The following is a 17,477-nucleotide window of genomic DNA, read 5'->3' as shown; positions in this document are numbered from 1 at the left end:
AAATGCGCCCTGTATGTGTCTATAAATGTGCACGCTTTCCTCAAAATAGGGATAAATTAATTTGACATACATGTAGTATTTCTGAATGAATGTTTTTCCAGCCATAGTTTAACGTTGTAATTTGAAGCGAATTTAATCTTGTGATGTTATGAAAATGTGATCAGATGTTTACTAAAAATATAGTAAATAAATAAAAAAGTTGAATTGTGATTGAAAAGTGATGCAAAGAAGGAAGTAATGTTTTAAGCTGTGTTCTGTTGATTTCAGATTGAAATTATGAGAAGCATCTAAATATAAAATTGTGGTTTAACAATGTATTCAAATATTGTTGAGACATTTTTGCAAGATCATTTTGTGTAGATGCAGTTGTTTGAATGAACCTTTGTGTTCGCATCTATTTGATTATGCATGCATATGACAATGACAACAGCCCTTAAGAAGTTTACAGTGAACTTCATAGTGTATAAGGTAAGTAGAAATTTATAATTTAGCATTTCAGTAAACTAGATGTTAGAGAACATCACTACATGGCAGATGTTACAACATTTTAACATGTTATGTCTGTACATTATTTTATAAAAGAATATCTAACAAATTTGTCAGGGTACCAGTCGACATAGTTCAAATACATATATTCATTATAAGAGGCAAACTTCTATATCAACATTACTATTTACACTTCCTTTGTACATGTGTATTGTGATTTTGGACAAAGTATTACCAATTATAAGATAGAAATATTACTAAAATTGCACTTTAGTAAATAGCCAACGAACTTTGTAAAATGATGATTTTGACGCTTCCATGATTTAGTTTAGAACAGGTTCACTATATACAAATGCATTAAACATAATTATCATTTAGAAATAACCAATAATGAACAAGATTCAAATATGACAGCTAAGCTACAAATTTGTAAAATATAACCATCAAGACAGTGTACAGTGTACTTTGCAAATACTTCTAGTATGGATAAATAGAATCATTCAAAAACATTTTAATTGCACATGTAAAAATATAGTCATTGATGCGTGTTCAAATAGATGCTTAAATAAGGAGTTGTACATACTATTAGAATTCAAGAAGCAGTTGCTGCTTAACAAAGCAAAACTTAAACAAGACAGAATTAACCTTTTAGGCCTACTTAGTAAATTGTAGAAAATATATTTTATGGGAATCTTTTATCATAAAAACATGTATGCAAATGCTATATACTATGAAGGAGTACTAATTTATGGAGTAACTGTAGTATTGAGATATCTTGCATAATTCAAAAGGTAAGTGTTTCTAAGTATCTAAAAACAAAATATCCGTCTACATGTTTACATAAGAAGAATATATGATCAACAAGGTACACAATATAGACAGTAATAACTATATGAGAATATTATTATGTGTTGGAATTTTGCGTGGTTTTAAATCATTTCATTGTTTAATTATAAGCATACAATGAAAAGAAGAAATGTTTGTTTCAGTGTTATATTGAAATATTTTCACCTAGTGCACACCAAAAGTAATATTTCACGAGTGGCTATGCAATATATGTTCGCTGCTGTGTACTTTAGAATTCCTCCTATACATTCAATGATTTAAAGATAAGATTCCTACTATATGTTCATTGTTGAATATTAAAATTGTCTGCTATATGATAGCTGTTTTAAAGTGAAGAATCCTGCTTTATGTTGATTGTTGTTTATTGAAGGTGCCTCCTATATGTCCACTTTTGTATAGTTTGTATTGTAAAGCTTCCTGCAATATGTTAAATGTTGTAAAGTAAATAATTCTTATGTATTTCCACTCTTGTGTAGTAAAGACGCTTGTTATATGTTAACTGGTGTATAGTAAAAGATCCTGCAATATGATGTCTGCTATAAGCTAATTGTTGAACAGTGAAGTAGTCTGCTAATGGTCCACTGTATTGTTGATGTTCCTGCTTTTTGTTGCCAGTTTTGTAGGTAAGATTTCAGTTATATGCTCAGTAATGTATATTAAAGAACCCTGATACATGTTAACCGTTGTATGCAAAAGATTCATGTTATATGTTTACTGTTCTGTAATAAAGCTTCCAGTTATATGTTAACTGTTGTATAGTAAATTTTCCTGTCATATGTTTATATCCTGCTATATATTTACTGTTGTGTATGAAAGATCCTGCTATGTATTTACTGTTGTAAAGTAAAGATTCCTACTATGTGTTAACTGTTGTTAGCAAATATGCATGCTTTATGTTATTTTTGTATATTGAAGATTCCTATTATATGTGCACTGTTGTATGATGAGGAATCCTGTTATATGTTAACATTTTAGTAAGAGTCCTGCTATATGCTCACAATTGTAAAATAAAGATTTCTGCTTTACTATTGTAACACTACATATCTAATCAATGCAACAATGATCCAATTACAGATAGCTGTACTGGTAGTTTATGCATACTATCGAGAATCGATGCAATTGATGCAAAAAGGCAATACATCTGTGCCGTGTTCTCGATGTGCAATTTATAAATTCACATTTATGAAAAATTCCATGTTCATTTAGTGGATACTCAATATAATCTTAAATAACGAGAATCTGACTTTGAATACTTTGAATGCAAACTTTTGTTATTTTCTCAATAGTGAAAGGGCATTATAACATTTAAAGTTTAATCGTTAAGATTCGGCTTACTTTAGTTTGCAATCCTCTCATAATACGTACAACATATGCAATTTACGTTTAAATTCAGTACAAAGCATTATACGTAAAAATGGAAGGAGATACTGCAGAACTAGCATTCTTGAATAATACCAAATCGGAGATAATTTGTAAAGCAAAGAAGGACCATATAACGCTTCTACATCGGGAATCCAAATGCTCGTCGCAGACGTTGACATCTGAAGCTGATGCTAATATAGAAGTTGGAAACATTGAGAGGGGACTATGGGCGAACAAACTGCAATTCTTTCTTGCAATCTGTGGCTACAGTATCGGAATAGGAAGTGTTTGGAGGTTTCCGATTACATGCAGGTATGTATGCATTTATATAATATAGTTGATAAGTTGGGTTTTTTTCAAAGTAAGATTGGAATATATTTAACCGAGTTAGCACAAAAAGCTTTATTTTACGAGTAACAAACATGTATATTTACTAAATGTGTTTTAAGTGTCACTTAACAGCTTGAGACTTCCAACTGTACAACTCCACTCAACTAGAACCAAACGACACAGTGTTTACATTTCGATAATTTAATCAGTTACTATTCCATACACAGTTCGAGCGTTACTATCAGACAAGCGAGAACCGCCCATCTCAAAACTCGACTACCTTACACAGAGAAATACTCCGAATATGTACTTAATTGTGGGTGAAATCGTGATAATAAAGAAAGTACATCACATCATTTTGACAAGAAATTATAGCTTGTATAGCAAAATCAAGCATTAAAAAATACATTTCATGAATGACTACTATTATGGACCAATTTTCATCATTGCTGGTCATTGTACCATATTTAACATTCTCACGAAATGTGTGTAATGGCCATGTGCATGTGAAACATACATGATTTTGATAATTAAATGTCAACGATGTGCGTTTCTGCATATTTCAAAATTATTTCAACCAATTATTCCCAGTTAACATCTCCCCCTGAGACTATTTCAAATATATATTTATTATACATATGATATAAATCTGCTTAAATCTTTGCAATTTAAGTGTATGTACCAATAAAATACAACTTGACTTAAAAGATTCTGTTGTTTTAATTGATGAGACGCATTTATAATATGGATGACCTATTTTATCTAAATAACACTACGACTATAATATAACCATTCGGCAAGGACAATGTTAAGACAAACTGATATGTATAGTGCTCTTACAATGAACACCAAAGCAGCCATCTCACTATTTATTATAATAGTTAACGAAGATGTTACTTTCGGCAAAAATCACTGGCAGTAGACATGATAAAATTAAAAAGCAGCATTTAAATCCTATCGTGTTGATGTTTTTCATCATATGCTTGAGAATTTTTTTTTCATTTCTAACATATTTCAAAACACGAAACATTTCACTATTCTTTTACAGTCGGAATGGTGGTGGGGCTTTCCTGATCCCATTTTTCTTCTTCCTGATCACAGCCGGTGGACCCCTTTACTACCTCGAAGTTTGCCTGGGACAGTTTACAGGAAAGAGTGCAGGATTGGCATTCGAATGCTGTCCATTGCTTAAAGGTAACAATGAACAACTAAAGTACTGGACTACTTCTGTTTTCTATGAAAATGAATTGAAGAGTACCATAAAAAATAAGGAAACATACAATAAGTTCAGATTTGTTTTGATAGTAAGATTAAATTATGCTAAAATCAATTCATAGGCAAAGTAATATGCTTCATTCTAATGAATTTGAAATTATCAAGTCCAACTTCAAATATGAGTGCTTTCGATCATGAAAATCGCATGTTTTGTCTTTCAGGTTAAGGTTTATTGCAATTAATGCCAACATTTATGTCGTTGTGGTTTTTCCTAATCAAAAAAGGTTTGTCGGACACACACATATTTTCTCGTGTAAGGCTCGGAGAGTTGCAAGTAATGGCATCATTGACTGTGTTTTGTTATGTCATCATGAAACTAGCGTGTGTCCTAGAAACAAATATTTTGCGTTGCAGGGTAAGGTGTGTTGCAAGTAAAGGCCTCGTTTATACCCTTGTGGTGTGCTACACTTATTCGAAACACATGCTTTTTTGCAGGGCTGGTATAATTGCAAGCAAAGGCCTCATTGACGGTGTTATCGAATGTCAGGATGAAACTAATATGGATCTTAGAAATGCATGCTTTATCTTGCAGTGCTGGTAGAGTTACAAGTAACGGCCTATTGACTATTCAAAAGTATGTCATCATAAGTTAACCGTGGATCTTAGAAACACATGTTTTGTCTTTCAGGGCTAGGAGTGAAGCAAGTAATGATCTTTTTGAAAGTATTATGGTTTGCCATCATAAAACTAGTATGGGTCTGATTTATACATGTTTTGTCTTGCAGAGTTTGACGTGTTGCGAGCTATGCTCGAACTGACGGTGTTATTGTATGTCATCACGAAAGTTGTTTCGTCTTGCAGATCCTAGAGTGTTGCAAGTAATGCCATCATTGTAGTATGTCATTATGGAAAAAAACGCTGGTATTAGAAACAAATGTTTTGTCTTGCAGATCTGGGAGTACGTCATCATGATTCTAACATTGGTATGCTTATCGTTTTCTATAAACACATGTTTAGTTCTCCAAGACAGGTAGTGTCGCAAGTAATGCTTTATAATGGTATTTCATCATTATACCGTTCTGGATATGCTAAACATATCTCAGAAACATGTTTTGTCTTTCAGGGTTCATCGTGATGGACATCATTTTCTCATCATGAATGTTATAGCATGACCAAGCTTCTAAGCTGGATTTCCCTAACACACATATGAAAAATGTAAACACATTTTTTGCAGGGATAGGTGTGTTGCAAGTTGTGCTCTCCTTGGGGGTTTTATGGTTCATCATTATGGTTCTAGCGTGGGTCTGCTACTTTCTCTACAGCTCTTTCTTCCCCGTGTTACCATGGACAACGTGCAATAACCACTGGAACACTCCTCACTGCACGCGTGAGTTTTTAAAAGTTTCGCTTTTTTTGTCTATTATGACCATATTTATTTATCAACAGAATATCAATACTTATAATTATAATTCCCTATTCAAAAGTAACTTCTTTTAAACTGTTTATGATTCACTTATTTACAGCTTTATCGGATATGTGGGTTGCTAACATTGTACATGTAAACGGAAGTGACATCAAATCCAATATGACGTCAAATGCAGTGACTTTCAGCATAAACAGCTCGTCGGCATTTGAGTTCTGGGAGTGAGTCAACATAATATGTTTGTATATAATAATATATTTATGGTATGAAAGTTGTTGTTGCATAAGTAATACTAAGATCTCGTAGTTCACTAGGCTTTCATTTGGACTATCTCGGCCATTTTCCATCGAAAACAACCCTATGCCTATACATCAGTAGAAGTAGTTCGATTTTTATTTAAATACAGTATTGATTATTTGTTGTGGCTTGACGTGTAAATTGTATTACTAAGGTGTTTCGTTGCTACTGAAGTATATCATTGCATAATAAAATTAAGATAAGAAAGAGTTATGATATTCAATTGAATTGCTACATTCAAATTACTACGCGATCTACTTTTAGCGTAGTTAAATATAAAATATCTGAAAATTTAAACCGTCCATATACATCTAAGGTAAATTGTATACGATGGAAAATGGCCGAGGTGATCCGAATGGTAGGTGTTGAAATAAAAAGAACAAAAGCGACACAAAGAAATTTACATAAAAAACTCTCTCACTTCCAAATTAAACATCAATGTAGGCACAAGACTCGCTCCCATATATCGAACATTTTGAATCGTTACTGAGCTTTTATCATTCAGCGATTTATCGTGCTGTTTTACTAAGTCACTGGGGTCTGTACTTAAACATTGCTATGATGTCACAAACGGTAACATATTGAAATGACATTAACTGAACGAAGTACATATTGGATTATGAATATGTATTGGTATGGTAAAGTATGCTGTTAAGAGATGAATAATTTTGTCGTATTTGTTGTAAGTGCGCTATTCAAAGCAAAGCTTTAGATACACTTACATTAATAGACAAAGTACACATTCCCTTTTACATAAATTGAGATTTATTACTGACTCTTCATGTTTCAACAGTGTCTTAACATTTTTGGTAAAAGTTGTCATCAAGATAGTATACATATATATTTCGCATTTATCTGTCAAGCATTTATAGGAGGGATTTCTAATCAGCCAATATGCTAAAAATAGATTTACTGATAAGCACAGTCCATAGCAACTGTAACAGGTAGCACAAACTTTGTACGACCTGGCCTCTGTTCAACATAGATTTAAAATGGATTGGGTATGGACTTGGAGCCTTTGTCTCTTGAAAACAACACTCTGTTATAACACAAAATAAATATTCTTTCATACCTTTCCCTTAACCTTAAAGAAAAGGGTTAATATGTGCGCGTGGCCAAGAGGATTTCACAGTTGCTAAATTAAAAAGTGAACATACAAATGCAGTTAACATTTTGTTAGGGGAAAAGGACCTTCTGAGGATCATCCAGACCCTAAGCTTGCAACATATACACATACATTAGAAATTTGAAAACGAAATGTAATATAGCCAGATGGATTTTTTTTTCAAAATATCTTTTTTTTATGCTTGAATTTATAAAAACCTTATAACTGAATAAGTATTGATATTACATATTATTGTGGTTTTAAATAAGAAACAATTTTACTAGAACTATTGAAGGTGATTGCAATATATTGAAGATTTTACGACAGGTTGATAAATATTACCAAAACAGAAAGGCCTTAAAAACTAAGAGCTACATCTGTATCAAAGAATACATTGAAGTTACAAAGGCCCTCTTGCAGTATAGCAAACAGCCGTTCAACTCACCTTAACACAGAAACACGCAATATTCAGATTGATCAATTCTTGCAGGAAATGTGCCATTTGATTGTATACATATACATGATAACTTATATAATTAAGGAAGACATTACGCGTGAACATTCTTACTCATGTGTTTCATTAATCCAAATTAAATTAAATTTAAATGCAGCGGCCAGCTGTGAATCTGATTCCACTCAAGAGAGTCCAAAAAAGAGATAGGGGGAAAATACAGTCAAAGAAAGATAATATATGTCATTTGAGCAGCTTCTGAATGATGTTAATCTATTTAAATCTTACAATGGCACATTTTACCATTTTTAAGCGGAGACATATTGAAATTAAATAAACACACTATAACGAAACACAAGAATGAATTTAGTATTATATTTTAATATCTGTATTGACAACACATCGATGTGTATAAATATTTATTTGTACTATGTGTGTACCAGCTATGTTACACACTTTTCTGTATAAATCATGAACTTGTGGACTGTTTTTCATCGATTCATTTAAAGTTCAACTGGCATAATCCGTCATCATCAGACACTATAATAATGACCTTGTCTTGCCCAGCTTTAATACAGGCACTGCATCTGAAAAAAAAATGTAATTAATTTCTTATTCATAAAACATATAAACTTATTTTATACAATTAGTATCTGGTTAGATAACATCTATTCACAAATACACATTAGGACACACAAACAAGATCAGCTCTATGATAAGACAGAAAAAGTGTACCTGTTTCTGACCAACTGATATACATCCATTTCATATGCGTGTTTACCTAAATTTTGGGCTAGAAACAATATTAAAATATATTAAATAATTCCAATGCAGCTGTTAGACTAAATCTTTTATGTTAAACCTACAGCAAACCATATCATCACATTATTATACGTTTTCTTAAATGTAAACATATATACATGGATTGCATAGTTTGCTTACCTGTTAATTAGTTCAAGTCTTTTCCCAGATGAAGTTTAACCTCAGCAGCACTGTGTCCATTACTTATCTCAACAACTGAATTCTGAGAGAAACTTTGCACCAGGAAGATCATTTCCAGTGAATGTTACTGCTAAACCTTATCAGAAGTAGCCATTGTTTACATTTCTTTGTACTACCTTCCTGGAAATTGTGTTCACGTGGTACACATAGCAGAAAGCAATGAAGAAGTTGTAAATCCCTCCTAGAAAAAACAAACAGTAATCGAGAAGTATTGTAGCTAATTCCTGCAAGTTCTTGCGTTGAAAGGACGAACATGCGAAAACCCGCCATACGAAAATTCGAAAACGCGAAATAGGTTGAATCACCCACCATACAGTAGTATTGATTTTTGAAGTATAAAAGGCTCAAGTGCAAAGTGAACTCGTTCTATACAATCATAATTGATCTCATTTGCCCTATTTTAAAAAGATAAAACTTCGTTTTCCTTTAAACCAATCGTTTTAAACGTTTACATGAAATCAGATACAGAAATAGTAGAAGTAGTAAGAGCTGCAGTATCAGCAGCAGCTGCAGTAGTAGCAAAAATGGAAGCAGCAGCAAAGGCAGCAATTGTAGTAGAAATACTTAAAGTAGAACTTGTAGTGGACGTTTGTGGGCGTTTAAGTCATACCAATGGTAACACTTTTAGCAGTTCTACTACATATTTACTATGCAATCTTCTTTCCAGATTCAATGCAATTGGTCGGTCTTCTGGATTTGAAGAGATGGGAAGCATGCAGCCTCATTTAGTCATTTGTCTGCTGATAGCCTGGGTATTCACTGTTCTGGCTGTGATCAAGGGTGTCAAAACGCTTGGAAAGGTATAAGGCGATAGTCTATGTATTCACTGTTCTGGCTGTGATCAAGGGTGTCAAAACGCATGGACAGGTATAAGGCGTAACAAAAATATTTGTTTGTGTCCGGTTTCCCGACCTTACCTTAATATTTTTACCGGCCGTATGTTTCATTGCCAGCAAACATTCTTGTTTATTTATTTTCGCCTTTGTGATTAATCTCTGGTCGTATGGGAAGGACAGGTTAATGTTCTCAGGAAAAATGTCGATGGTTTAAAACGTTAAATTGCTATATAATCACAACTTTACTGAAACAGAAAGTTTTTTGCATATCTCGACTTATATACTAAAATTATTTGCGTTGAAAATGGGGGCTTAAAAACCATGCCAAAATTATTCTTTTTATGATTAGTACGTTCTTAGTCTCAGAAATCGAACACGCAACGGTTTTCAAAATTCAAAGTGTTGCAAATATACCAGCATTTATGCACTTAATGTACTAACACATATTTGGATCCTATTGACGGATGGCTTATCTTAATGTACTAACACGGTATACCTAAGATATATCGGTATACAGTTATATGCTTTGCGTTCTATGTTAGACTATAAGAATCTTCCATGACCGAGAGTGTAAGATAGGTTCATCCCGACCCATCCGTATGGTGTTTAGCGGGATCGAAGTTGACGTAAATTTTAAGGACCAATATGAGTTTGATGGCCATGTGTGCAGGCATTGTCGAGTTTTCACACAGACGAGCTTTTGCATTCAAGGTAATGTGACATTGGCCGTTGATCTGATGACCCCTAAAAATAATTAAGGGTCATTTACTGGTCAGGTCCTGCTTCCTTGTCAAGTTTGATGACCATAGGTCCAAAATTTGTTGAGTTGTCACTTAGACAATCTTAGACAACCTTTTCCCGTAAAAGGCACTGTGACCTTGACCCGATTACTTCAAAAATCATTACAGGTCATCTACTGGTCAGGCGTAGCCTCCTTGGCAAGTTTGATGACCATATGTCCAGGCATTGTCAAGTTATCACTCGGAAAAGCTTTGCCAACCTTTTCCAGTTAAAGGTCACTATGACTTTGACCATTGACCCGATGACCCCTTAAATCAATAGGGGTAATCTTCAGGTCAGGCCCAACCTATATGTATAGTTTAATAACCAAACGTCCAGGAATTGTCGAGTTAACACGAGGGCAATCTTTGGTTTACCGATGGACCGACCGAATGACATGTGCAAAGCAGCATACTCCCTTTACTTCAAAGAAGGGCATAATAACATATGATTTGAGTACATAAAAAGTGGCCTTTATAAATAGGGTTTTCAATCAAAAAAGCTTACATGACCATAACTTTCTCAGTTTAAAAGCATGAAGATATTCTAATATTTGTATTGCAATAATGCATTTAAACTCATACGTTTCTTTTGTGCATTTATTCAGACATTTAAGATTGATTCGGTGTTAAAAGTAAGCAGTGATGTATGAATTAAACAGAAAGTCACTATGACATCGCCTTTTCTATTTCTCATTTAAAAGAAATGCCATCGCCTCTACCGTGTCTCATTAAAGCACAACAATGCCATCGCCTTTTCAGTTTCCCATTAAAAGAGCCAGCCAAAAAATCATCGCCCTTTCTGCATCTCATTAAAAGCGCCACTATACTATCGCCTATACTATGCTTTTGCCCATTCTGTTTCTCATCAAAAATGCCGCGATGCATTCGGCTATATTCTGGTTCTCATTTAAAGCGCGACAATGCCATCGACTATTCTGGTTCTTATTTAAAGCGCAATAATGCCATCGGTTATATTCTGGTTTTCATTTAAAGCTCAATAATGCCATCGGTTATATTCTGGTTCTCATTTAAAGCGCAATTATGCCATCGCCTATTCTGTATCTCATTAAAAGAATACAATGAAGTCGCCCCTTCTGTTTCCCATCAAAAGCGACACAATGCCATCGCCCATTATGGTTCCAATTAAAAGCGCCAAAATAACTTCGTCCATTCTGTTGCTTATTGAAATAAAACATATTATATGTTCTTATTGTTTGTCAAAACTCTATGTATTACCACTTATTTTTGCACTTATTCAAAGAATTTACTGAAATATAACGTAAAAGTGGGCTCCCTGTTTCATGTAAAGCTTATAGTAGCCTCCCCTATAATACGTAAAGCTTATAGTAGTCTCCCCTTTTCACGTTTAGCTTATAATAGGCCCCCTTTTCACGTAGGGCTCATAGAAGCCTCCCCTATTCCACGTCAGGTTTAAAGTAGCCTACCCTATTTCACGTGCAACAAAAAGTAGCCTCCCCTTTTAACGAAAAACTCCTCTATTTCACGCTAAGCTATTAGTAGTTTCTCCTATTTCACGTAAAGCTAAAAGTAGCCTCCCTTATTTCACGTAAAGCTAATAGAAGCCTCCCTTATTTCACGTAAAGCTTTTGTCATAATACATACAAAGCTTATGAACGCTGTCTTTTCATTTAAAATGTATTTTTTATTCAATTATTGGTTTAAAAATATTGTCCTATACTGATTGGGTCAGAGAAAGACTGATATAAAAGAAAAGCTTACATTGTTATTCAATTGCAATGAGGATATCAACCCAAGCGATATCGAGCCAACGGGTTTTGACTGTCTTTTTGAATCACATAAAGCTTTACGTGTCGTTGGTGTGGTTTTCGTCGGCCTTGTCATCATTATACACAACTTGTCCATAACTGTTTAACCGTTCAAAATTTGGATTAAAAAATTTTGGGACAGATGATCCCAGAGACTATACAATTAAATAGGGCCAAGAACTCCGACTCTAATGATAGTTGGGTTATGTCCCTTTTTAAAAAGAAAACAAACGGGGCTATTGGACGATGGTCTCAAATATAATGTTCATTGATCCAGGTCGTGTATGTAACAGCAACCACCCCATATCTCTTCCTGACGATCATCTTCATTAAAGGGTTAACGATGGAAGGGGCCGCGGACGGGATTAAAACTTACGTCACTCCGGATTTCTCGAAACTTCTCACGTTTCAGGTATTTTCTGCATTTAATATCCAAACCTTTATTGATAAATGTTTGAGAAATGCAAGTTGATGTTTACGACGCCCAATCGTCAAAGTAGCAACCAGATAGTTTGAGCTATGAGATAATATGGTATTAATATTTAATTTTATTTAAGTCGAGTTCCAACCTTCTTGCTCACAATTTTTTTGGCATTTTTTGATGAATATTTTCCCATGCCTCTCCTGGAATAGAACGTCCGAAATTCTCCATACCAGATGGATCACGCTTAACAATGTGGCTCTTATTATTTCTTTTAGTGTGTAGAATAGAAACACTCAATTTTGACACAATAACATATCAATAGAGCGCAGCTGATAAAATATTTTACAAAACTGTAATTAGAAGACAAAAAAGATCATATTAAAAGGTGCTGTTTTACTGGAACAATTTGACTTCATCATAATGTGAAAACGTATTACTTATAATGACGTTGTACGTGTTTTTTGGTAAAATGTTTATACATGTGTTTTCAACGGGTGTGCTAGAAGAAATATCAATACTTGTTTCAAATCCGCAAACAAAACTCCGTCACTTAGGCATGCTTCAAGGTCGATAACTCGGCAAGCTCGTGAACGGCTTTTGCATGTACCCTTTGCGGGTTTTCGACCCGGACCGGAAACACAAAATTAAACTTTTTCCTTTGCAATATTTATGCGAAAAACTACAGAAACAAGCTCAGTTACAAATTTTTTAAACATAAACCCATTTTAATGGCAGTGGGAAAACGCCAAAGATATAGGTCATAAAATCACAAACAAGAAACCTGGAAGAACAGCACAAAATTCCACAAACAGCACATTGTATACATACTATATATAAACAAACTAGGTATGTTTATCCAGGATTGTTAGGTACTGCCTTGGAACGGTCAGTGAAATGTAAATTTACTGAGGGTTTAATCAGTTTAAGTGCACAAACCTCACTCTTATCCCAACAATCCTAAATAAAGAAAAAAACGCCAAAGATAAACATGCAAGCCTGATTTCTAGCACTAGTACATGACATCATTGTTTGATTTAAAAAAAAAAAAAAAATATTTTTATCTATTTATTTTTGGTGTGTGTGTGTGGGGGGGGGGTACGGGATTTCGATCACACTCTATGTGACAACGCCTAAAGGAAAGACATGCACAGTCGTGTTTCATGTAGTATCATGTGTAATTATGTTTCAACTATAACAGATTCATGTCCTTCCCCAGCTGTAAAGTAGTAAAATTGATGTCCCTAAAGCTGCTAGCTATTATCAAACCATGTAATATTAAAATAAAGAGATAAACATCCCTCCGAAAATACCTGTACAATATTTATTCATGTTTTAATTATACATGTATAACAATTAGTTTCTACAAAGCACTGATTCCTGGTATGTCTGAGACATGAAGATTGTACAGAAACTCCATGTCCTATAAACACTCGTTCATGTGGGTGCATTCTTAGAATTATGTTAAACTGAAAACATACCTTTAAAGCTGCCTTACCATTGGAACAAAAAAAGCGTTATCAATGTCAAAATGCATAGGTGTAAACAAAGTGATGTTACACAAATAATCAGAATCGAACAAAGATCACGTTCTATGAAGAAAACTAATAACAATGGCAAAATCAACAATAAAGGAGAGAACCATGAACCTAAATATGGAGACACTATTTTTGCAAAGATACAGTTTTACAGCAACATGACAATAGCAATATAACTACAAGAAAGTGGCAAGGCTTGCAATCATGGTTTGAGTACTCAAACGCCACACATAGTCACAAACAAAACTTACCTTAAATACAAGGTTGTTCTAATACAAACTGAGTCGAATCTTTGTAGTAAATATGAAGGATAAATGAATCTCATTTCAGGTTTGGCTAGAGGCTGCCATACAGGTCTTCTGTTCGTTAGGACCATCATGGGGAGGTGTCATAACCATGGCTAGCTATAACCGCTTCCATCAAAAATCGTTTTGGTATGGATCGCGTTATTTAAATTTGTATAAAGCATTATGACTATGACTTTTTGATATTTAGTATATTTTCAAAATCACAAGTGTTTTTGCGTATATTTTTGAAATGTTTGAATAATGTCAATAGCATATACGAAAATAGTTTAATTAAGGAATTAATTGCTTGATTGATGTAGATATCCGGGTATGAACGCAGTTGCGTTAGTTCAAATGTGTGGAGTCCGAAGGGCGCGTTGTCTAGCCAGCCCAACTTTATTCATATCCCCGATAATTACATCAATCACGCAATATATTTCTTATATCCACACCAAAAGTTAACTTGCGGATTTAACACAGCCGGAACCTCTCCCCTCCCCCTTAATACAAGTTTTCTTCGTATGTCAGAATCGGACACAAGCAAAACAATAAAATACGCTCAAACTGCACCTTTTTGGACAAGAAAATGTTAAAGTGTTTTTGGAGTCTCAAAAATTGAAATAGTTCATGAAATGATTAAACATTTGAATTTAACACATACAGCTGAAGATGTTGTTTCTAATCCCGTTAGAAAAACTGCAGATCACACATATGCACATTCAGACAAAAGTGCATTCACCCGGCACTGCGGGGCCACCTGGAAGGGTAAAACACGGCCCATCTCCCCGGATATCCCTGGTATACCCCCGGACCTTGAGACCCATGGTTACAATTGACTGGGGTATTGTGTTACAAAGAGGAAATGTAAACAAAAGGATTGGTTGCAGAAACGCACAAAACATCAGAATCAATCCTTAAATGAATGCGTAGTCGTCTAGCTGGTACCCAAACCCAAAAGTTGTACACCAATGACCTTCGTATTGCAGGTTGCGTTCATAATTATGCTTGTCCAGTATTCTACTCCGACTTACGGTGGCTGGTATGTGTACAGTTCGGGTGCTGTAGCCGCGTCCATGTTTGTTGCGATGGTACCTATGATTGCAATGGTTATTTCTTGTATCCATACACTCTGGAACTTAGATGGCACCATCTTCGAGGTAGGCATACAAACATCCATTACGAATGTTTTAATAATGAAACAATATGCTGTTTGAATCTACTAATTTGGTAGTTAACATTAGATGACAATTTACACAATTTCAGAGGTATGCACAGACATATTCGTATCAAATACCTCCATAATGGAAAAATGTTCTTTGAAGCTAAATTGGTATGCTTAATGTGATTGTTTAATGACAGTTTACTTTGTAAATGTGTGTCATATATGTCTTGTGGGTATTCAATTTTAATGGCATTGACCAATGCGATTACAGGGTTTGCCCTTTGCTTGTCTCTTAACTTAATGTAATGACAGTGTATTAAATATTTAACAATTTAAACATGTATATGATTTCAAAATCAATTTCAGCGACTTCTGAAAAGTCTCCAACCGAGTGAGAATTGGGGCCCGAATGACGTCAGAGAGCGCGAGATGTATCACAAAGCCTACACACTCCCCTCCTCACTGAGAGGTGCGATGTGGCTGAATATCAGGGGAAATAGATGAAATGTTGTCTTATTGAAATATCAATAGACGTTTTCCATGTGTGTTTATTTGACTTTTTTGTTTATATTGACATGTGTTCCACGGTAGTTAGGTTTTTAACAACCAATATTTGTTCATTCATCTCTATGATTGTTTAATCTTATATTCAAATCATATCAAGTTATGGAACAGTTGAAGTTTAATTCAATTTTAGAATTTATACAGTTATTTCATATTTGTCCTTAATAAAAGAGTATATTTTCCTGTCTATAACACGTTCAAGTGTAATTAAATCATTAAATATTATTCAGAAAACACATTTAAAAACATTAGGATTGTTATTATAGTATTTGTTAAATAGAAAAGTAGTATGTATCCAAATGTAGAGATGATAATTTGGTTCTATAACCTGTTCCATATTAATGTCATGCGGTTAAGTAATATCTCGTTTCAACGCTTACTCATGTTAATATCCGCATTTTTTAATGTATGTTCGTGTAATGATCTTGATTGAGGTCTTATAGGCCCATGGGGCCAGTTTTTATCTGTTTGATTCTTTTTAGATTTTATGTTTTGTATGTAAATATATTACGGTACCTAACAATAAGGTACTTACTTGCTTTAACAATTTATGAATATTACAATATGATACTGCCTGTATCACACCTAGTTCGGTGTAAAGACATGCATCCGTTGTGATCATGAAGTTGAAACACGGACACTGACGGCATACAGGTTGAGTAAAAATGTTCTAACATTATGTCCTATTATAAATGTACAAGCATAAGTATTCTGGGCGTGTATTACAGAAGCATCCTAAGAGAAGTTAACATATTTTAACTTTAGTGTAATTGGAATTGCTGTATTTCTTGAAAAAATACAACAACAACAACAATTCTATAAAATAGTGTTTTCATTTTTGAAAACTTAAGTTGCCAGAAAAATTACTTCTGTCTGGTCAGAGTTTAGCTTCAACATATTTCCATATAGTATTTCTACAAATGTCACCAACTTGCTTGGTGTACGTGATATAGTTTCTGGGTCCTAAAACCTATCGATGGGATAAGCTGTATTTCATCAGTACTGGTTTTTACAGTTATCCGCCAATATACACGGTAAAGTAGCGATCACTAAGATATAATGACATCCATGCAAGCGGTTTTTCTGCAATTCCAAAATGATGCATTAAGCAATTTAAAAGAATGCTGTGTTTAATGATGTCAAAAGCTGCAGACAGGTCGATTTGCACAAGAAGTGTGGCTTTGTTTTGGTCAAGAGATTGGAGAATAGCATTCTGGACTTTCAGTTCAGTTGTCTCAGTGGAATGGATATTTTTGTAGGAAGACTGATGCTCCTCGTGTAGGTTGTGAAGTGCCAAATACTGTTCTACAGGATTATGGTTCTTGTGCACTCAGTTCCTCTCAGCGCCATCTATCTATATACAAAGTTCCATTTGAATTCCATCAGTAGTTTTTAAGTTATTCTCCAGAGAAGAATGTTACGGATGGACGGACGGAAGGAATATTTGCTCCTCAGAATAAAAATAAAGGGCCATAATTTGCATTAAATGCAAGAGTTATCTAACTTCATTATTTCAGTTGGTGTGATGGTAAGGAAGCTTTGTATAAAGCAATGTAATACATCAAGTATTAAGTCGCCAACCA

At 34.2% G+C, this 17,477-nt stretch overlaps 1 protein-coding gene across 1 annotated transcript; it reads left to right on the top strand.

Moving 5' to 3' along the window:
- The first annotated feature begins 2,483 nt into the window (after positions 1-2,483).
- On the top strand, positions 2,484-14,673 carry LOC128204811 (sodium- and chloride-dependent betaine transporter-like). Its single transcript, XM_052906220.1, has 8 exons — positions 2,484-3,006; positions 4,073-4,218; positions 5,474-5,626; positions 5,763-5,883; positions 9,185-9,317; positions 12,200-12,334; positions 14,212-14,315; positions 14,649-14,673. Exons 1-8 carry the CDS (start codon positions 2,747-2,749, stop codon positions 14,671-14,673), a joined length of 1,077 nt encoding a protein of 358 aa, XP_052762180.1. The 5' UTR covers positions 2,484-2,746.
- The last annotated feature ends 2,804 nt before the right edge of the window (positions 14,674-17,477 follow it).

The sequence above is a fragment of the Mya arenaria genome, chromosome 10 (assembly GCF_026914265.1).
Source record: "Mya arenaria isolate MELC-2E11 chromosome 10, ASM2691426v1".
NCBI classification, from domain to species: Eukaryota; Metazoa; Mollusca; class Bivalvia; order Myida; family Myidae; genus Mya; species Mya arenaria.
Note: the sequence above shows the minus strand (reverse complement) of the source record. Positions and strands in the feature narration are given on the sequence as shown.